This window comes from Protomyctophum bolini (assembly GCF_963924005.1).
Source record: "Protomyctophum bolini genome assembly, chromosome: 11".
Lineage (NCBI taxonomy): Eukaryota > Metazoa > Chordata > Actinopteri > Myctophiformes > Myctophidae > Protomyctophum > Protomyctophum bolini.
The window spans coordinates 7,871,289-7,894,403 of NC_137872.1; the positions used below are offsets into that span (position 1 = coordinate 7,871,289).

The 23,115-nt window shown below is 44.7% G+C and overlaps 1 protein-coding gene across 2 annotated transcripts in view; it reads left to right on the forward strand.

Annotated features, from left to right (window-relative positions):
* Positions 1 to 2,099: 2,099 nt before the first annotated feature.
* Positions 2,100 to 23,115, forward strand: part of LOC308324612 (oxysterol-binding protein-related protein 7-like) — a 43,200-nt gene continuing 22,184 nt past the window's right edge. The window contains exons 1-10 of one of the 2 annotated variants that reach the window (XM_080776755.1): positions 2,100 to 2,241; positions 10,345 to 10,528; positions 11,384 to 11,524; positions 12,300 to 12,353; positions 13,097 to 13,210; positions 13,970 to 14,116; positions 15,377 to 15,479; positions 15,994 to 16,112; positions 17,391 to 17,480; positions 18,102 to 18,255. In XM_080776755.1, the coding sequence (XP_080632881.1) occupies positions 10,397 to 10,528; positions 11,384 to 11,524; positions 12,300 to 12,353; positions 13,097 to 13,210; positions 13,970 to 14,116; positions 15,377 to 15,479; positions 15,994 to 16,112; positions 17,391 to 17,480; positions 18,102 to 18,255 (1,054 nt within the window). In that variant the 5' untranslated portion in view covers positions 2,100 to 2,241; positions 10,345 to 10,396. The remainder of the gene's footprint in view (positions 2,242 to 10,344; positions 10,529 to 11,383; positions 11,525 to 12,299; positions 12,354 to 13,096; positions 13,211 to 13,969; positions 14,117 to 15,376; positions 15,480 to 15,993; positions 16,113 to 17,390; positions 17,481 to 18,101; positions 18,256 to 23,115) is intronic. The other variant, XM_080776756.1, reaches the window with a different exon arrangement.

Consider the following 23,115-nt stretch of genomic DNA (forward strand, 5'->3'; position numbering starts at 1 on the left):
ATAATGAAATGTACACATTCTACATACTGTGAAACATAATTAAATGTACCCATTCTACATACTGTGAAATATATATGGTGCATTTATATAGCACCTTTATCCAAGGCGCTTTACAGATTGTGCATTATACATTCACCCATTCATGCAACGATTGTGGCGGAAACCATGCAAGGCACCAACCAGCACATCGGGAGCAATTTGGGGTTCAGTGTCTTGCCCAAGGACACTTCGACATGTAGACGGGAGGAGACAGGAGGAGGGATTCGAACCACTGACCCATGGATCATTGGACGACCTGCTCTACCTCCTGAGCCACAGCCGCCCCTGTATGTACCCATTCTACTGTGAAATACAAATTTAAGATATAAGATATAAGCAGATATATGTAATAAGCCTGATAAAAGTATCAAACTCCCAAATTTCACCAGAACACTGGAAATGTTAACGTTAAATCGAACTCTGTGAAAAGGTTTCTGGGGGAGAACGGACCTAACCTGACTCCGCCAGTTGGGGCAGCAGAGAGTACACAGGGTTAGAACGGACCCTCCACTTGTATCCCCCCAAATATTATATGCAGCATTATCACTGTTCAATGTTGGGCCGGCAGCCGCCATGCCCCCAGGCATTGATTGATTGATTGAAATATTTATCAACAGTTTGTAGAATTACAGTAGGCTACATTTCAAGCACAAACTCAATACAAAGACTGTTAACTGTGAGTGGACGACCCAATTAAGCATTACACTTGTTTACAACAGGGTCCACATTGTTCAATTAATCAAAACATTTAGAGACATACGAATAGACACTTCTATGTAGTTAAAGAACAGAACAGGAATTCATCATATAGGAAGCAAAAAGGGAAAAGATACATATACAGTGTGGGGAAAGGGGGGGTGGGGGGGTGGTGGGGGGGATTCAGATTTTACAGGGGTCAGTTTCGAATTGCAGCCATCCGTAGGTGCCCTTTGAGAGCGGTTTTGAAGGAGTCAAGGGATTCACATGTCTTAATGACTGTTGGTATGGCGTTCCACATTTTGGTGGCATAGGAGCGAAAATAATTTAGTCCCTTGTTTGTGCCGAATCTGGGTTGTACATGGTTTGTTGGCACACGCACACACGCACGCAGGCAGGCACACACACACACACACACACACACACACACACACACACACACACACACACACACACACAAAGAGACTTGTGCCCCAGATAGTTCCAGAGCTGTAGAACCAGTCTTCAACACCGATACTGGGCGAACTGGCTGCTGCCGTGTACGTGTGCGTGTGCGTGTGTGTGTGAGTGTGTGTGTGTATGTGTGTATGTGTGTGTGTGTGTGTGTGTGTGTGTGTGTGTGTGTGTGTGTGTGTGTGTGTGTGTGTGTGTGTACTAAGTGTGTGTGTAAAAGTGACAGTGAGAGATGGGCCCCAGGTATTACCCCCCCCCCCCCCCCCCCCCCACACACACACACACACACACACACACACACACACACACAGAGGAGAGAGAGAGAGAGAGAGAGAGAGAGAGAGAGAGGGGGATAGGTTCCAAAGTGTTTTATACATGTTTATATTGTATAATTAGTTTTAATTCCCATATAGTTGTTGTCATATTAAACACAGCTGGTCCATCTGGACTCATTTAAACATAGGCCATCTCACATTCTAGGAAAAAATACAAATAAAAAAACATCCTCATAGTCTGAGTGTGGAAGGTACTTTAATGCCCTGTTTAAGTCTGTAAAGCATACTTAAAACTATTAGTTATGAATGGTGCAAAAAAATAAAAAAAATAAGCAAGGTTACAATGAAAACCTAGAGGTAAGACGGTAAGACCTAAAAAGTTAGTTTGGATAAATTATATTTTTTGACGGTAAAGAAACTGATCCCCAGTGATGATCCTTACAGAATCAAAAACGAGGTAACAGAATCACCCCATGACGTCACCCAGCTGTGTGTGATGATGAGATGGGCGTGCCCCGATCTCGGGGCAAATCTACAAGCCCAGCGCGCGTCTCCGTGGCGGCGCGCGCTGGGCTTGTAGATCTGCGTTTGGGGTTTTTTGCCTCTCCGACCTGACAGACCAGGTGGATGGCTGAGGAAACGATCCGTTTGTTGAGTTTCTTCAGCCTCTGATCTGACGCAGCTTAACTTTACCTTTACTTTATACCTTTACCTTACTGCTTTTTGGATATCTGATCTACACACCTCCTGTACAACCTGTATATCTGATCTACTCACCGTGAGTTTACCCTCTATACATTTATTAACATCCATTAAAAGTCATTCATTAGAGCTGACAAACCACATGGCTGTTTGTTGAGTTTGACTCACCTTTACCTTCACATACCTGTCTATTATATTACCTGTCCTTAAGTTCTACCTCCCGTGAGTTGTTTTACACTTCATAAACATTTATCATTATTATAGGCCTAATGAATTAATTCAGCTCATTAACATACCAGATGCTGTGATCCTTCATTAGGTTGTTCATTCTGTCTCTAACACACCCGTACCTTTACCAAAGATTACCTGATATAATCTATCATTGTTAACATGAATTAATTAATCCACCAGGTGTTTTACAGCCTAGAGGATGATTTAAATGAGGCGGAAATATGTTTTGGTGCATTTGTTTGGTAAAACGTGTGTGCATTAATTATATGGTGGCTTTTTTACGACTCACTGATGTATTGGTTTGATTTGATTTAAATGAGTTTATTTAGATTGTGTTGTGTGTTGTGTCTATAGGCCTCACTGTCTCTCTGCTGTAGCCTAATTATGTGTTGCATCGTGAGAAGCGTAGCGTCCATTTGGTAAACAAATGGACTAAACAGTGCAGTTTGACTCAGGTGTTGGTCACTAATTCTAGAGGGTCTAAGAACTGATGTGATATGAAATCCAATTTATCACAGTATTCTGAGGCACCTGGACTTGAGAATCACTGCAAGGATAGGTTGACCAGTCCACATGTCCGTCCTTGTACCACATGTCCGTCCTTGTGTGGGACTGTCCCTCATTTCCCAGACTTTTCAGGCATCCCACAAATTGAGACCCTGTCCCACATTGTGACTGACAGGCAATTGAGATGCTCCCACATTGTGACTGACAGGCATCAGTGTTCAAATTGAGACCCTGTTTGTCCCACAATTATGACTGACAGGCATCAGTGTTCAAATTGAGACCCTGTTTGTCCCACATTGTGACTGACGGGCATCAGTGTTCAAATTGAGACCCTGTTTGTCCCACAATTATGACTGACAGGCATCAGTGTTCAAATTGAGACCCTGTCCCACATTGTGACTGACGGGCATCAGTGTTCAAATTGAGACCTTGTCCCACATTGTGACTGACAGGCATCAGTGTTCAAATTGAGACGCTGTCCCACATTGTGACTGACAGGCATCAGTGTTCAAATTGTGTGTGTGTGTGTGTGTGTGTGTGTGTGTGTTTGCGCACGTGCACGCCCATGGAATGCTGGGTGATGTCATGCTTGTCGTTAGGTGACTGAGGACATAATATGCCTTGATTTTGTGGATGTAACTTTGCTTATGTCCTTGTATGCTATTGTGTGTGTGTGTGTGTCACGCATACATTAAGATTATACCCTTAAGGTGTGTCTAAGTGACTGAGGGAAGTCTGTCTGTTGTAGAACAGACAGTCTCTCAGACTGCCTGTCTGTCTGCTGTTGAACCTGTCTTTCTCACTCTCAGACTGCCTGTCTGTCTGCATGTCTTGATTGGCTGAGTTCTGTGGTCACATGGTGGGAGTTCTGCTCTGGTTTTAGTGAATATTAAAGGGATAGTTTTGTAATAAATAAATTAATTCATAAATCATTCAGATCAATAATGAGTCTCTTATACTAATGTGTGCAACAACGTCTACAGACAGACAGAGTAGCAACAATATAGAATATAGAATCCTATATTTAAGGACAGACAGAGTAGCAACAATACAGCATCCATAGAATATAGAATCCTATATTTCTATTCCACATTTTGTGCCAAATATTTTGCTACACCACCCATCTATCCTAGGGCAGTGGTTCCCAAACCGACATGAAAGCACTAATGCTGGTGCTATGGTTTTATTTTAAATATATTAACATATCATGCCAATATATGCAGAATATAGCCTATGCTGCACACATACTCAATATTTAGGCTCATATGTGCAATGTGCATATATGTAGATATATACGGAATGTCTCTATATAGCTTATGCACTTTTTATTTCCATGTGGGGGTTGGGGGGGGGGGTGCAGCACAGTGTGAGCTTGTAGATCTGTTATTGTTGTCACATACTGGTACACAAGGCTGTCAACTATACATTCAGGGATCATTTCCATCATTTTCTAAAAGGTTTGATTCATTATACAACAAAGTTCTGTAAAGAAAAGTATTCTAAATCCTAATAGTTTTCTGAAAACCTATATCGGTGGTGCTCAACCTGTTTCGTGTCAAGGACCTCCAGAATTATCTGTATTTGGCCCCGGACCCCTATCTGAAAATATGTTGTATATTAGTATTTTTTTGTATATTTCAGTTATATCACATAAAAAATACTGAACATTCATTTTCTTTACTAAAAAAATAGCAAATAGCAGATCTACAAGCTTACAACGTGCCATGCGTTGTAAGCTTGTAGATCTGCTATTCCGACCGTGGCTCAAATGGGTCTGAGAGGCTAAATGTCATCAAATGGTGGTCGGTGGCTCAACAAATGGGTCTGAGAGGCTAAATGTCATCAAATGGTGGTCATTGTGAACAAGGTTGAAAACAACAGGATTAGAATAGATGTTTATGTATTCATTGTGGCTGTTCTGACTGACTGTATTGTCTTTGTACAAGACCTTCCTGTGTGTGTGTGTGTGTGTGTGTGTGTGTGTGTGTGTGTGTGTGTTTGTGTGCGTGCGAGCACACGCACACACACACACACACACACACACACACACACACACACACACACACACACACACACACACACACATACATATTTCACACATGTGTAACACCTACTAGGAGGATCATTTCTCAACATGGAGTAGTTTAATGTCTTAATGCAGTAAGACCAGTTTGCACAACACTACTGTGTGTGTGTGTGTGAACCAGTCAGACCTCATGCCAGACTGTGCTGCTAACCTCTACTGCCATCCATTCATATCAACGTGTGTGTGTCTCTCTCTCTCTCTCTCTCTCTCTCTCTCTCTCTCTCTCTCTCTCTCTCTCTCTCTCTCTCTCTCTCTCTCTCTCTCTCTCTCTGTGTGTATTGGGTTCACTGACAACTAGGTCAACTATTACATAATGACCTAATCAAAAACAAAATGGTGGAAATGTCAGATCTACAAGCTCAGAACAGCAGTGATTTCACCAGGTGGTCCCCTGCTAAAAGATGGAGAGTTGAGTGCAGTGCCCGGTGTCGACTCAGTCGGTCGGACCAACAGTTGTCCAGAACCGCCACAACAGACCAGAATGCACTCTGTTCATACCCGGAAAGAGGAGTGAAATCGCCTCATGCGCTTTTGAGCAACTTAATGCAAGTGGATGGAAGGAGAACTCGGATGCCATCTCTGTTCATACAGTATATACTGTAAGGGTGGAACGGGTACTCTGACACGGTTACAACGGGTATTACATATGACGTGTGGGTACAACGGTAGCCGGGTGGGGCATGGATCTACAACTTGCATCCATCGTTGCATGCAACTCCAACTTGCATCGTTCCAAGTAGGCCTGTGGCGGCGTGGCCACCACTCCAGTACATTAGAAAGTGCTACTGTATTGTCTACATAAAATGCTTTCTTCCAAATGACATCTTTTAGCGTTTCTATACACATGTGAGGTCGTGGAGGTCACCGTCTGGGGCAACTTTGATGACTATAGTTCCACAGTCACTCTTCGTAGCCAAAATAGCAGATCTACAAGCTCAAAACACGTCACAGTGCGATGCGTTTTGAGCTTGTAGATCTGCTATTTTTGCTATAAGCCTATTGAATTTGCTATATTTGAATTGAAATCCTGAATATTTTGAGTTATATTTTTTGCTATTTTTGAATTGGAATCCTGAAAAGTTACATTTTTATCGTTATACTTATGTTAACTTTATGAACTTAAATGCAGAAACATTGGACATAAAAAAGACTAACATTTTAATACTAGTCATTCAGCTACTAATTTAGACTGAAGTAATTAAAGCGGGTCTAATTTAGACTGAAGTAATTAAAGCGGGTCTTTAATTACAGTAACTAGAATTTCGCCCCCCTTCGGGGGGCTCAATCCTAGTGTCGTTGCAGCGCAATATGGGAAGAAGGAAATTGCGGGAATTGACAGACTCCACTTCATGTTTCAGCTGTGGTTTTAAACTCAGTAGTGTGCCCTGCACACAGCGCACACTCGCAATTGCAGCTGGAGGGCGACGCGACACACACACACACACACACGCACACACACACACACACACAGAGCGATGTGTGGATAAATCACTGAGATTTGGGAAATGTGTTCAGAAGTACAACGATTAAGCACGCACAGGCAAATGTCAGAAGCATCTGTTTCGGTTTCCAAACAGGAAGTTGTAAATGTGCTTATTAGACGGAGGCAGCGTGATGCTGGCATCTATTGTGATGCCAGCATCACCACATTTCACATAGAAATATAAGCACCCATTTACTCGCTTAGCGGAGACTGTGGGGTGGTAGAGGACATCTCCCCGGACGCGTGGGTATGTCCAGATAGTTGCCTCGCGGAGGCCTCTTTGTCCAGTGTCCATTCTGGGTCTGGAAACGGCACTTTTTTGAGTGTTGACCCCAATAGAAGGTCTGCTGCTCTGAATTTTACACCTCTCCCGCTTAGCGGAGACTGTGGGGTGGTAGAGGACATCTCCCCGGACGCGTGGGTATGTCCAGATAGTTGCCTCGCGGAGGCCTCTTTGTCCAGTGTCCATTCTGGGTCCGGAAACGGTACATTTTTTTGCATTGACCCCAGTAGAAGCTCTGCTGCTGTGAATTTTACACCTCTCCCGCTTAGCGGAGACTGTGGGGTGGTAGAGGACATCTTCCCAAACGCGTGGGTATGTCCAGATAGTTGCCTGGCGGAGCCGTCTTTTGTCCAGTGTCCACTTTATAAAGTCCATGCACTCCAGTGAATAGCATTTATCCATTTAGATAACTTTTTTATGTTATTTAATTACTTATTTTTACACAGAAACATAATGTGTGTCTTTACAATAACTGTAATGTAATAATAATACTAATAATGTAATGTAAAAATTATTTAATTAACGAATTAAATAATCTTATTTTATTCTGAAAGCAACCGGATGTCTTAAATCTGCTAGCTGTCAGACCGGAAGTTCTAAATTTGCTCATAAGACGGAGCCTTAGACGGAGCCAACTCGCAGGCAGTGCGAGAGGCTGGTTACAGGATTCTATAGGTCAGCCGTTTTGGTGTGACACACACGGCTTCCACATTTAGCTTCATACTGGGTGAAAGTGTCCTTCCAAAAATTATTATTTCGCTCGAAATTCTTATTCACAATGACATCGAGTTGAGGTGTTTGTGTTTTAGGGTAATTGTTGCATAAGCGCTATTTCGCACTATTTCTCCCTCCCCTCCCCTGTGTCTGAAGCAGCTAGCATGGAAGCTATATGGATTATGGAAGCTTTCCCTCCGATTGCACACAACCATGCCGTTATCCACGCGTCCATCCGATTGCTTTTAATGTAAATGTCCCATCCACTGAGCAATAGCGATATAAGCGCCTTATTCATTCATTCGATTCATTTGGGTGTGGGGCTGTGCAGTGCTGTGGGCAGCCTTTCTGACGGAGGCTCGGAGCTGCTGCTGCTGACGCTGTTCGAGTCGCATGGAGCAGTATAGAGTAGGCGTGGCGCAGCATTAGAAGGGCGCAGCAAATGCACGACATTGAGGGGTAGAAACCATCCCGGTCGCGTGGTTCATCTAACGCGTGTGTCACTGTGAAGGACTGGCCCCAATAAGTGAACGTAGTTGGCGTAGTAGACGCCAACATGACGATTCTGACGTAGGCTGGTGATGTTGAGCAACAATGGCGTGGTTGACAAAAGTAATATTTATTCAGTAATTAAGACATTTCTTTCAATGAAATGTAGCCTATATGTATTCTGGGAGTGTGCCGAATTTATTTTGCATATAGAGATGTGTGGTGAAAGTGTGGTTGGGTCGGAGAAAGCTGTTGGATAAACGGCCATGTGCTTATGTACCCCTGTCTATTAGGGTAGCAGGATTATTATGATTATTATTATTAGTATTGTTATTGTGATTATTACATGGATTATTGTTGTGATGTGAGCTTGTGGCTGACTCACTATCTAGAAAATAAAAACATGGCACTTCATTTAAAATAGGTTACAGACCCCTGTTATATGCGCTTGTTTTGGGATTCTTTTTAAAGACCTATTTACTTGTTTCTATGAGACATGGCAACGCCAACAGCGCAGCGAAAGGCATCCACGTCTTTCTCTTGTGAAATGCTGAGATTAGAAACGACCATAATTATTTCATTTCTCAACCTTAAAAATAAAATAAAGACATCTCCATAATCCTTGGGAAGTGTGTGTAGCAAAAGTCTGCATTGTCATGGTTGAAAGTATTCATGCAACACTGACGCTGTAAGCTGTGTGATGCTAACGCGCTAACACCGTTAGCATGGTCTGTGTTGGTCAAAGGAAAAAGGATAGATATGAAACTACTGGCCAAAGTGTCATACAAAACACAACACCTAAAATCGGAATGTGATGGTGACCTATTGAGCACAAACAGACAATCATGATTTGCTTGCTGGACCTATAATTAATTTATGTGCATTACATTTCCACCTCGCACATATAAATCAAAAGCAAGATGGATGCTAACGCGCTAACACCGTTAGCATGTTCTGTGTTGGTCGGAAAAAGGATAGATATGAAACTACTGGCCCAAATAAATGTCATAGAAAACACAACACCTAAAATCGGAATGTGATGGTGACCTATTGAGCACAAACAGACAATCATGATTTGCTTGCTGGACCTATAATTAATTTATGTGCATTACATTTCAACCTCGCACATATAAATCAAGCCACAGTGCAGTCAGAGAGTAGTTCACAGGTCACACACAGGAGCAGTGAAAGGGGGAGGGGACTTGGGATGGCAGTGTAGAGTAGGCACGACATTGAGGGGTAGAAACCATCCCGGTCGCGTGGTTCATCTAACGCGTGTGTCACTGTGAAGGACTGGCCCCATTAAGTGAACGTAGTTGGCGTAGTAGACGCCAACATGACGATTCTGACGTAGGCTGTTGAGGTTGAGCAAGAATAGCGTGTTTCAGAAAAGTAATATTTAAACAGTAAAGAAGACATTTTTGGCGAATGCAATGTAGTCTATGTCTTTTGTGGGAGTGTGCAGGTTTTATTTTGCATAGAGAGATGTGTGGTGGAAGTGTGGCTTGGTCGGAGATAGAGCACGAATGAACGGCCAGGTGCTCATGTACCCCTGTCTATTAGGGTAGCAGGATTACAGGTCTTGTTTGCATGTTTAGAATTGTAAACAGCTGAAATCAATGATATATCAGTATTCTGATATTAACCTGAGGGCCGCATTAAGTGAAGGTGGGGGCCCCATGTGGCCCCCAAGCTGCCAGTTGATATTAACCTGAGGGCCGCATTAAGTGAAGGTGGGGGCCCCATGTGGCCCCCAAGCCGCCAGTTGATATTAACCTGAGGGCCACATTAAGTGAAGGTGGGGGCCCCATGTGGCCCCCAAGCCTCCAGTTGCCCATGTATGGTCTGGGGAGAAAGTCCTCAGGAAAGGGAGTTGGAATGTCATGAAGGGACAGGGTCATCGTCAATGTTCGGTCTGAGAAAACACTCAAATCTCCTGAGCAGACATCAGCAACATACGTCACCTTGACACCAAGTAGCCAAACGTTAGATAACGTTTGGCTACTGCACGCACGCACGCACATACTTAAGTAATGGCTGTAGGTCTACCCTACACTGTTTCCCTCTCGCCTCGCTTGTCTGGCTGTCATGTCCACACATGCACGCACGCACGCACATACTTACCTTAACCCTAACCCTAACCCTACACTGTTTCCCTCTCGCCTCGCTTGTCTGGCTGTCATGTGCACGCATGCATGCACGCACGCACATACTTGCAAGCAACTGTAGCTGTGTGTTTTATTATTACTAGAAAGTCTTTATTAATTTAATATACAACAAGATTAGTGAACGAACTCCTGAACCTGTGATTCTGTGAAGCATTAATTAAATAACATTGCTCACCTGAGGGCCTAACTTAATTGGCTGTGTGTCTCTGTCTCTCCAGATCGCTCTCGTCTCATTGGACCTGGACGTGACCAGACGTCCAATCGACGGCCATGGATCCGCAGGTGGTCCCGGCCCCTCTCATCAGCGGCCAATCGGTGGTCAGTGGTCTGGAGAAGTCGCCCAACTTCAAACCGAGTCACTCCCGAAACAACAGCACGGGTTCCTCCAGACACTCCAAGCAGGTAGGCGCACGCACGCACGCACGCACGCCTCTCACACTCAAAAACTCTCACTCACTCAAACTCACTCACTCACTCACTCACTCACTCACTCACTCACTCACTCTCCATCCTTCATCCAATCAGGATAGAGAGGGGCCTTCCGCCAATCATGATCGAGCGGGGGTTAGCCTTGGTGCGCGTGCTGTTGGCCTGTCATGTTTCCCCCCCAAGGTAATGTGTGCCTATGTGCACATCTTGTTACCGGGGCAGACCTTGGGACCGGGGAGGGGGGGGGGTTTCCAAATAACTGAACACTCCTTTATAATCTTGAGTTTTCATTGTGATAAAATTAAAGTATTCTAACTAACCCTAACCCTAACCCTGTTCCCAAGCAATAACTTAACTAAAGTATCTATCATAGCATTTCTATGTTCTATTGATCCAAACTAAAGTATCTATCATAGCATTTCTATGTTCTATTGATCCATTCATTGATGGATTTTCAAATGATAGAATACTTTAGTTGAGTTATTGCTTTAATTTATCAACTGTTCAGACGGTGGGTGGACCCTGAGTTAAGTCAGGGATGGGCAACTTTGACGATGGTGATATATTTCCACACTCACTCCAGAGGGCCACAGTGCATACATAATTGTCGTAGCAAAAATAGCTGATCTACAAGCTCAAAATGCGTCGCTTTGCGATGCGTTTTGAGCTTGTAGATCGGCTATTTTTGCTATAATTGATATTATAAAATATTTAATGTGGGTGTCATTCCTCAGTCTGGTCACTGGGAGGTGCTGTAAATAACGTGCTTGTCATTCCTCAGTCTCGCCACTGGGAGGTGCTGTAAATAACGTGCTTGTCATTCCTCAGTCTCGCCACTGGGAGGTGCTGGAGGACCAGCAGGCGGAGGCGGGGCCTGCTCCGGGTTCCTCTCTGGATCTGAGCATCCCTGGAATCTGTGAAGGTTACCTGATGAAGAGACGGAAGTACCCTTTAAAGGGCTGGCACAAGGTATGTACCCCTAACCCTAATGCCCTAAATGATAGCACAAGGTATGTACCCTAAACCCTACCGTACCCACCCTAGACCCTAACCCTAATGCCCTAAATGATAGCACAAGGTATGTACCCTAAACCCTACCGTACCCACCCTAGACCCTAACCCTAATGCCCTAAATGATAGCACAAGGTATGTACCCTAAACCCTACCGTACCCACCCTAGACCCTAACCCTAATGCCCTAAATGATGGCACAAGGTATGTACCCTAAACCCTACCGTACCCACCCTAGACCCTAACCCTAATGCCCTAAATGATGGCACAAGGTATGTACCCTAAACCCTACTGTATTTATTTAAATAAGACTAAAAACTCAAACCAGTCACATGGAATCTGATCTTTTACAAATGCGACTTGAGCCTCATTCAGAGCCGGTTTCAAACCTGGAGTCCAGGAGATCTGTCTCAGTCTGAACGCAGTAACCTGATCCGAATCAGATTCCATGTGACCTGTTTGTGTTTAGACTCATTTAACTAAGCATTATGTTATACTTTAGCTATTGAAAAATAGCAGATCTACAAGCTCATACAAGCTTGTAGGTCTGCTATTGAAAAGTCGTAAAAATGTGGTGCAAATCTTTGAATATATATTCTTTCAGATCTCTTTTAAATTCAGTGTGAACGGTCGGGGCAAAAGATCAGATTTGGCTGGTTTGACTGCGGTCTAGTCCACTATGGACTTCCTGTTTGGTGTCTTAATGCTCTGCTGTGATTGGTCCTTTCTTTCAGAGGTACTTCCTGTTGGAGAAGGGAATCCTGAAGTACTCCAAGACGCAACAGGACGTGAGTCTATAACAAGGAATAAAACTGTGTTAAAATATGTCTGCCGTGCGTAGAATGCCGTCCATCATACAGTCTGGAGCAACGGAAGCTCTGATCACGAGTAAAATATAAATGCTTCCGTCATACAGTCTGGAGCAACGGAAGCTCTGATCATGAGTAAAATATAAATGCTTCCGTCACACAGTCTGGAGCAACTGAAGCTCTGATCATAAGTAAAATATAAATACTTCCGTCATACAGTCTGGAGCAACGGAAGCTCTGATCATGAGTAAAATATAAATGCTTCCGCCATAAAGTCTGGAGCAACGGAAGCTCTGATCACGAGTACAATATAAATGCTTCCGTCATACAGTCTGCAGAAACGGAAGCTCTGATCATGAGTAAAATATAAATGCTTCCGTCATACAGTCTGTTGATAAGATAATACAATATTTCTCCTCAGCTTCATGGCTGTATAGATGTCAGTCTGTCAGTAATAATAGTGATAATAGTCAAAGTCATACGATTGGTCACACACGTTACCGCAGTGAAATTTGTTCTCCGCGTTTGACCCATCTCTTGGAGCGGTGAGCTGCAGCCGTGCCGGGAATCATTTGATTAGTAGATTTGATAATAGTGATATGAATAGTGCTATAATAGTGATATTAATAGTGATTATAATAGTGATATTCCTCCAGTTCCAGAGAGGGAAGCTTCACGGCTGTATAGATGTCAGTAATATAATAGTGATATTTCTCATATAGGTCCAGAGAGGGAAACTTCACGGCTGTATAGACGTCAGTCTGTCAGTCATGTCCATCAACAAGAAGTCCAACCGCATCGACCTGGACGCTGGAGACAGTCTGTACCATCTGAAGGTACAAATTACACCTTTATACACAGTCTGAAATATCTGAAGGTACAAATTACACCTTTAATACAGTCTGTACCATCTGAACGTACACATTACACCTTTAATACAGTCTGAACCATCTGAGGGTACACATTACACCTTTATATTACAGTCTGAACCATCTGAGGGTACACATTACACCTTTATATTACAGTCTGTACCACCTGAAGGTTATACCAGTTATACCCTGGCATTGGTACATATCTTCATCATGTCATACGCAGCTACGGACATACGCATCAAACGACCCAAGTAACCACAGTATACTGATAATCAACTTACAAATTACATATACATATATACAACTTACATACATGTATATATGTTATCTGAAACCTATCTTTATTATGTCACCATTGCGAGCCAGTTATACCTGGCATTGGTACATATCTTCATGTAATGATTAATTTGTGCTTGACATGGCATTAGTTTCAAGTCGACAGTAATTGCACGCTCTGCTTGCACACAAGTAGGCACTTGACAGAGTGCAGTTCTAGTTCTAATATGTAATGTTCTGCTGTGTGTATTTAATTATATTATAATATGTTCTTTCAGGCTAAAAGCTCAGATGTGTTGTATATCAGAGTAAGAGCTCAGAGGTCTGGCTGACCTCATAGTGTGCTCATAGAGTGCATGTTGTGTTCTTTCAGAGTAAGAGCTCATAGAGTGTATGTTGTGTTCTTTCAGAGTAAGAGCTCATAGCGCGTATGTTGTGTTCTTTCAGAGTAAGAGCTCAGAGCTGTTCTACATCTGGCTGACCAAGCTGTGTGCTCACCGAGTCTTTAAGAAGAACGAGGCTCTCAGTGTGCACCATGGGGTGCTCCACGCCCTGTCCACCGGACAGACCCCCTCCATGAGGACCCCCGGCATGGTAAATATGACCTCTGACCCCTGTCCACCGGACATACCCCCTCCATGGTAAATATGACCTCTGACCTCTGTCCACCGGACATACCCCCTCCATGGTAAATATGACCTCTGTCTACCGGACAGACCCCCTCCATGGTAAATATGACCTCTGACCCCTGTCCACTGGACAGACACAAATTTGTGCATGTACAACTTCCTGGTCTCAACTGCGCATGTTTCTTTCCTTCCATGGAGCAACATGGCGTCGCCCGTACGGTCTTCGCGTCTCGTCCTCTTTAGACAGTCCTTGTGGTGAACCAAGGAAGCTCTGAGAAGGAAGGGAAGTCGTCACGTGACTGGGCTGCGCCATGACACTTTCATGGACACTTTCATGGGAGCCAAACTCACACCGGAAGTGCAATGAATACATGGCAGTGAATGGAGCCCGGCTGGACCAGCTCATAACAAACATTATTTATGTCATATAATCGGTTCAGGAATATAAAAGAAGACTTAATTATCACATAATATAATATATAGTATCATTTTATCTGAGGATCTAAACAGCAGCAGGTATCGTTTCTTGGCTACGAAGTATCGTGAGATTTGGCTGCCAGACAGGAAACGGTGGGAAGTCTTGCGATACTTGGTGTGTTTAGAAAGGTACTTTATGCTCTTTAGATACCTTCTATAAAAATTACAGTGTACACATCGAAAAGCAACACAGCAGACAATAATGTGTTACATCATGTCTTCTGTTATTTTCCAGAAGTAATTACTTTACAAAAGGTCTCAGTCATTCATAATAATTTGTTATGAGCTGGTCCAGCCGGCTCCATTCACTGCCATGTATTCATTGCACTTCCGGTGTGAGTTTGGCTGCCATGAAAGTTTCCATGAAAGTGTCATGGTGCAGCCCAGTCACGTGACCACGTCTCTTCCTTCTCAGAGCTTCCTTGTGGTGAACCAGTAAGTCAACATTCAGTATAACTGTTTCTGATTTGTTGTTTTCCCTTGTCATTCAGCATAGTTTCCATGGTGACGGAGAGCCTGTTGTGAACCAAGGACTATCTAAAGAGGACGAGAAGACACGCACACATTTGTGCATGTACAACTTCCTGGTCTCAAGTTCAACTGTGCATGTTTCTTTCCTTCCATGGAGCAACATGGCGTCGCCCGTACGGTCTTCGCTTCTCGTCCTCTTTAGACAGTCCTTGTGGTGAACCAGGAAGTCAACATTCAGTATAACTGTTTCTGATTGGTGGTTTTCCCTGTCATTCAGCCTGGTTTCCATGTTGACGGAGAGCCTGTGGTGAACCAGGGAGTCAACAGTAAAGTGTCTGCTTGGCTGAGACAGTCACATGACACTGACGCTACTACACATGGTAATGTTTCTGATTGGCGGAGACAGTCACATGACACTGACGCTACTACACATGGTAATGTTTCTGATTGGCGGAGACAGTCACATGACACTGATGCTACTACACATGGTAATGTTTCTGATTGGCGGAGACAGTCACATGACACTGATGCTACTACACATGGTAATGTTTCTGATTGGCGGAGACAGTCACATGACACTGATGCTACTACACATGGTAATGTTTCTGATTGGCGGAGACAAACAGAGCGCGCACTAGTTTTGCCAGGGACTCGTATGCACCGTCCCAGCCGTCCCGCCAATTTTGATGTGTATGCACCGTCCCAGCAAATGACGTAATGACTCATTGTGCCTGATACGGCAGTGGTGCCAAATTACATACATGTATACATAGGAGCATTACCTTTAATCCTCCCAACACTAAAACATATCGTGTCAAGATTTAGAAGACATTTGTAGAATCATTCCCAGGTCAAAATGGGTTAAGTAATAGTGTTGACCTTTGCCCTCTACAGAGTTGGCTCGCTGCCAGCTGGAGCTGACAGAACTGGTGCAGCTCATCCAGCGACTCCATTGGCTGGACGGAGACCTGCCAATCAACGACACAGACCTGGACCGACGAATCAGCATGCAGGTCAGTCTCTCCGCCCACTCTGTCAGATTGAACCATGTGACTCTCACTGTACTTTATAACAGTGTTTCCCAAAGTGGGGTCCAGGGACCCCCAGGGGGTCCTTGAGGGAGTTCCAGGGGATCCGGGGACCCCCAGGGGGTCCTTGAGGGAGTTCCAGGGGGTCTGGGGACCTTGAGGGAGTTCCAGGGGGTCTGGGGACCCCCAGGGGGTCCTTGAGGGAGTTCCAGGGGGTCTGGGGACCTTGAGGGAGTTCCAGGGGGTCTGGGGACCCCCAGGGGGTCCTTGAGGGAGTTCCAGGGGGTCTGGGGACCTTGAGGGAGTTCCAGGGGATCCGGGGACCTTGAGGGAGTTCCAGGGGATCCGGGGACCTTGAGGGAGTTCCAGGGGATCCGGGAGCCTTGAGGGAGTTCCAGGGGATCCGGGAGCCTTGAGGGAGTTCCAGGGGGTCCGGGGACCTTGAGGGAGTTCCAGGGGATCCGGGGACCTTGAGGGAGTTCCAGGGGATCCGGGGACCTTGAGGGAGTTCCAGGGGGTCTGGGGACCTTGAGGGAGTTCCAGGGGATCCGGGGACCTTGAGGGAGTTCCAGGGGATCCGGGAGCCTTGAGGGAGTTCCAGGGGATCCGGGAGCCTTGAGGGAGTTCCAGGGGGTCCGGGGACCTTGAGGGAGTTCCAGGGGATCCGGGAGCCTTGAGGGAGTTCCAGGGGACCCGGGGACCTTGAGGGAGTTCCAGGGGACCCGGGGACCTTGAGGGACTTCCAGGGGGTCCCCAGCTAAATGATAGACCCATATGGGTCTGTAAATTAACAATGATTTGGGGGTCCCAGAGATAGAAATCCCATTAAATGGGGGTCCGTAGACTAATGCATGTCAAACTGGGGGTCCTTGAAATGAAACGAGTTGAGAATCACTGCTAGAGCCGTAAACATCTTCTCCTATTGGGGGTCCCTGGCATATGTTTTTCAAATGGGGGTCCGCAGCGCTAATGGGTGTTAATTTGGGGGTCCTTGACATTAAGCGGTTTTGGAACCAGTGGTGTACAACACCATTAAATTAACCAAACTCGTAACGACATCCGAACTGGCCAATGAGAGCCGTCCGGACGAGCTCATGAATATTCACGATCCGTTAATGATGGCTGTGACCTCATGATGTGTCACATGATCTGTTCAGGGAAACAGAATTAGTCCTAAATATCACACCTGGTTTCTAGTGCAGGAAACGGACCACGCTAATAAAGGTGTGTGTGTGTGTGTGTGTGTGTGTGTGTGTGTTTCAGAACATCTCTCTGGAGAAACCGAAGAAGAAAGGCAACAAGATGTTTGGACACTCCAGGACTCTGTCTAGAGTGGAGGCCATGGGGGGGCAGGTACGACCTTATGACCTCTGAGCACATTTATGGAAGCGTTCGGAAATGCGCACCGGGAATGTGGTGAGTTTGTTGAGTGTGGTGGGCGGTGACGTCACGTTCAGTGTGCCTAATTTACGAACGACCACAGCTGTGACGCATTCACATGAATCACACCGGACAACCCCAGCTTCAGGGTAGGGTCACTCAGTGCGGGCACTTGGCACACCCGGTGCGCAGCGCACTGAATAAACGAACGACAAGAGAGCACACCAGTGCGTTCAGGGCGCATTTCCAAACGCGCCCTAGGTGTCAGAAAACTGAGCACTGAGTGCTGTCCATACAGCCTGGATGGAGAGAGACAATTAGCTGAAGTTGGAAATACACTGTTTTTAACGAGGGTGGCGCAAATAAGAGCTATTTTAGGCATGTGTGCAACATGACGACTGTTTTAAAGTATTGTACAGTGACAACTAAAGTCTCTGTAGTGTTTATGTAGTACTGTTACTAAAATAAAATAATTTAAGATCATTAAAGCTGCGCTGTTGCCCTAGTAGTGGATAGTCCAGTGGGTTCTGCCACCCGCTTTGTTGTCACCTCACATGACCTCTGACTGACCCTAATGACCTCTGACCCTAACAGTTCACCTCCAGTCACCTCAGTACCACCTCGGGCCACATGGGGGCGTCGGTGCAGTCCATCCCAGGATACGTGTACTCCCAGCTGTCCACTCCACAGGTCACGACCCCGGAGGCCAAGAAGATCCAACAGGACATCTGTGTTGTGTCCCAGAGAGGTACTATTATTCTTATTACTATCATTATTATTACTATTAGTATTAGTATTATTACTATCATCATTATTAGTATTAGTATTAGTATTACTACTATGTTGTGTCCCAGCGAGGTACTAATATGTCTTTTGATTGATTTATTAACAGTTTGCAGAATTACAGCACATTTCAAGTACAACTCAATACAAAGTTAACTGTGTGGACGACACCATAAAACCACTTGTTTACAAGAGGGTCCACCTTGTTCAATTCATCAAAACATTTAGAGACGTACAAATAGACACTTCTATATAGTCAAAAACAGGAATTCATCATAAAGGAGGTAAAAAGTGAAAAGAAACATGTACAGTTTTGAATTGCAGCAGTCCGTAGTGCATTTTGAGAGCGGTTTTGAAGGAGTCAAGGGATTCGTATGTCTTAATGACTGTTGGTAGGGCGTTCCACATTTTGATGACATAGGAGTGAAGCCCCTTGTTTGTGCCAAATCTGGGCTGTACATGGTTCGTTGCACTCCCTCTGGTGTTGTGGGTGTGGACTTCGTTAACATTAAGGAAGTATTTAGACAGGTACATGGGTATCTTGGTGGTGTAGCGAATCTTGTGGACCAGACCCATTGCAAGATGCTGTACTGTCGTCGGCCCTAAGCCATTCCAGCCCGTCAAAGTGGGGAGGGGTGAGGTGGGTTCGGGGGGTGAGGCCAAGTAGGAGCCTGACCAGTTTGTTTTGGGAAGTCTGGAGCCTAGTTTTAAGGGCCTTTGAGGTGCTGTGGTACCAGGAGGTGCATGCATAGTCATAGAAACCTTGTATGGGGGGCTCCTGTTAAGGTCTTCAAGGTGTTTCTGTTGACCAGTGAGGAGATCCTGTATACGGATCTTGTTCTTTGGTTGACCTTATTGATTACGTTGGTTGACATTTTATCCAGTAGTTGGCTACTTCACTGTATCAAACTGTACGCCGCTTAGTGGAGCGTTTAATGCTCGTTACGTTACATCATTATCAGTTATTAGTGTTTAACACATTTTGGGCGGGAACTCCTTTTGGTGTTTTAAACATTGTTATAATTTAGCTATTGAAAAATAGCAAATCTACAAGCTAGAAAAGAATCGTTAAAATGTGGCGCAAATCTTTGAATATATATTTCAGAGAACATTTTTTACTAAAATATTTGCTTTTGGGGGGTCCCTGGAACTACATATTTTGAGACGGGTGTCCGTGGCCCAATAGAGATAATTCTGGGGTCCTTGACATGAAAAAGGTTGAGCACCACTGACATAGAAACATATGCTTTTCAATACACAGCTGGCTAACCGCTTTAGCATTACTCTTGAGAACACGGGCGTGTGTAACGACAGGCCGCTCGTGTGTGTGTGTCTGCAATGACGTGAGGCGAGCCTCTCTCAGAGAGAGAGAGAGTGCTTTGCTTGCTTGGTGGACCACTTGGGGGTCCACGGACCACCTGCCTCTATTGTAACACAAGTGTAATGTTGATGATCAATCATAAACTTGATTGTTTACGTGGAGAAATCCATTCATTTAACATGAATCTCTATGGGAGGGCAGCTTGCCATCGCAGAGTGGGTGGGGCTTATCAAGGGTCAGAGGAGTGGGTGGGGCTTATCAAGGGTCAGAGGAGAGTGGATGGGGCTTATCAAGGGTCAGAGTGGAGTGGATGGGGCTTATCAAGGGTCAGCGTGGAGTGGGTGGGGCTTAGCAAGGGTCAGAGTGGAGTGGGTGGGGCTTAGCAAGGGGGCAATTGTCAAAAAAATTAAAAAAATTAAACAAAGTTTATACTATTGGTACTATTAACTCATAGAATGCTGAAAGCGTTTTTAAACGTTTTATTATAGCCAAGCGCAAGAAGCGCATAACGTTTTTATACGTTTTATGGTCCAAAAAACGTTTTTTTATTGATTACTTTAGTTCAACTATATTTGCGCCCGGACAACTCATAATGTAACACCGATCGGCTCTAAAAAGAGTTAAAACCCCCCCCTGCTGAAAAGAGGTGTTGGTCTGAGAAGCGTCTGGCACCGCCTATTGGTTGGTCTATGCGAGGACGTACGACGTATTGGAGACGGCCGTCCGGCATAGACCAACGCAGATGTCAGGGGATCTAAAATGGATGGGACAATGCTCTTGTTTGTGTGAATACACTCGATTCCCCCTCCCCTCCTGTTTCTACATGGTTTCTCCCGAGGGAGAATGGTGGGGGGGGGGGTCTCTTCCTCTTGGATCGCATTGGCAGTTCCCCCCCCACTCCCGAGTCCCCACTGCTTTCAACTGCAAGGCTTGCACTCACTCTCATTCTCGGAACAAGATACAACGCGATTTGCTCTCTGCCCGTATATAAACCTGCAACGATCGGCATTTGATTTCATAACGTAACGTTTGCCAGACACATGTGGAGTTAGTCATGGACAGATTGCACATCATTATCGAGGGCCCGCCATGATACGTTGGTCGCTGATCGCAAGCCGTACTGCTGCTGCGCTGCTCGCATCCAACCATCCAATCCACCCCCCTTTCTCGTTACAACAGGCTATTATAAACTCACCGTCGAGCAGCCTGCCCTGCACCTAATGTGATAAAATGAACGGCAGGACAAAATCGGATCGATTATTATCTGTCTATCAGCAACATACGGGTGTTTGTCTTGCAACGACAGGTGGTGCTTTCTCGTTTTTTTTCTTCCAAATACGTTGACGTGCTGCTTCTGCTGCATCCATCTCGTTGTTTTTCTTGTTTTTTTTCCCAAACATGTCCAGACACAATCCGATCCAGTCTCGCGTCTCACCTTATAGATACGCGAGACTGGATCGATGAGGTTAGTGGTATGTCTGGACATGTTTGGAGCGGCACACGACAATCGACAATAATGTTGATTATGCAAGATCATTTCCTCAAAGCCTAGTTGCCCCCCCCCCCCCCCCCCCGTTACTGCGATTGTTTGTAGCTCGAATCACAGAATGAGTTCAATGAGCGTAGGGAGAGGGCACATATGGGGCTACGATTGAAGAAAGTTTCCAAGTCCGTTTTATGATCAGATAATGTGCATCAAGACTCTCTGCTTTCATAAGAAAAAAACTAATACTGTAATTGCGAATGCAATGAGCACTTACTATGAGACCTAGCAGATCACGTCTGTCTGTCTGTCTGTCTGTCTGTGTGTGTGTGTGTGTGTGTGTGTGTGTGTGTGTCTGTCTGTCCCGCTTACTGTATATGTGGACCTGGCCCTTTTGTGCCCATATATGGAGCTGAGTGATTTGTGAGTCATGGTGACATGAGTGTGATGGCGTGGTCCTGCTTTGGGGACTCCTTATATGGTTATGGCTGAGTCATGGTGACATGAGTGTGATGGCGTCTTTTGTGACCATATATGGAGCTGGCGTGGTCCAAGCACTAACTATGACACCCTGCAGATCATGTCTGTAATTTATTCTAATTGTTATTGCAATTTACGATCTGCGTTCGCCTTCCGCGTTCGCGCGTCTTACTCGTAATAATAAAAATCACACCCCTGTGAAGTGAGCAGTGCAATGTTGTGAAGTGAGCAGTGCAACATTGCACTGCTCACTTCACTGGGGTGTGATTTCTATTATTATTACAGTATTAGTATTTTTCTTATGAAAGCAGAGAGTATTCTGTTTCATACGGTATATAGTATGTACATGTCGCTATAGGCCTTATTTTGTGAATATTTAGTTGTTAGGTCCATGCTCTCTAAAATTATCTTTTTCAGAGAACTTTAGAGATGGCATGGGCCTGAATAACTATTATTCACAAAATAAGGCCTATAGCGACATGTACATACTATATACCGTATGAAACAGTCGACTCTCTGCTTTCATAAGAAAAATACTAATACTGTAATAATAATAAAAATCACACCCCTGTGAAGTGAGCAGTGCAATTGCACTGCTCACTTCACAGGGGTGTGATTTTTCTGGGTGGTATTTTTCTTATGAAAGCAGAGAGTCTACTGTTTCATACGGTATATAGTATGTACATGTCGCTATAGGCCTTATTTTGTGAATAATAGTTCTTCGGGTCCATGCCTTCTCTAAAGTTCTCTGGTGGGCGCAAGCTGCATTCAATAGCCAATTAGTGACAAACTGTATATGTGTACAATGTGTACTGTTTTCCTCCTAAAAGTAGACATTCAGGGCTTTCATTCGGTATATGGTTTGTATAGGATATTATTTGTGCTCAATTTTATATCGGTCTTTTGAACTAAAAAAACTGAACTGAAATGTCTGTCAACTTCAGGCCTCCATATCTCTGTTGTTTTTTTTCACAAGCAGCGTGCAGGCAAAAGCAGGTGTTAGAAAAAGGTCAATATCTCCAGAATGGAAGATGGTAGAATCATAATTTTTTTTTTAAATTGAAGTGGACAAGTTGGGCTTTCTTTTTATTTATGCGATTGTGATTCTCGCTATAAGAGGCCCCTCGCTGTGGGCCCCCCAAAAAGTTCAAAAAGCCCATGTTAAGCCTTCAGCACCAGTAAGCCAGGGTCCGCTAGAACCTGTAGCAGTCTATGTGTTAAGGTACTTGGTACTATTAGGGTACTTGGTAGTTGGTACTACTACTACTTACTATTACAACTAAAGTTTTGTACCTTGGGAAGCGGAAGGTTCGATCCCCCCAGAGTTGGTGTCCAAGTGTCCTTGAGCAAGACTCGGAACCCCTGATTGACCTATAGCTAAGCCCCTCCCCAAACTGCTATGGTCCAATCACAGCTAAGCATAACATGGGCTAGACAAACCTCCCCACCAATAGTTGTCCTATATGATAAAACACTGAAATGTCACACACATATTTTTCCAGTGCAAAGAACAGGCCTTGTTGACGGATTTGGAAGAGATT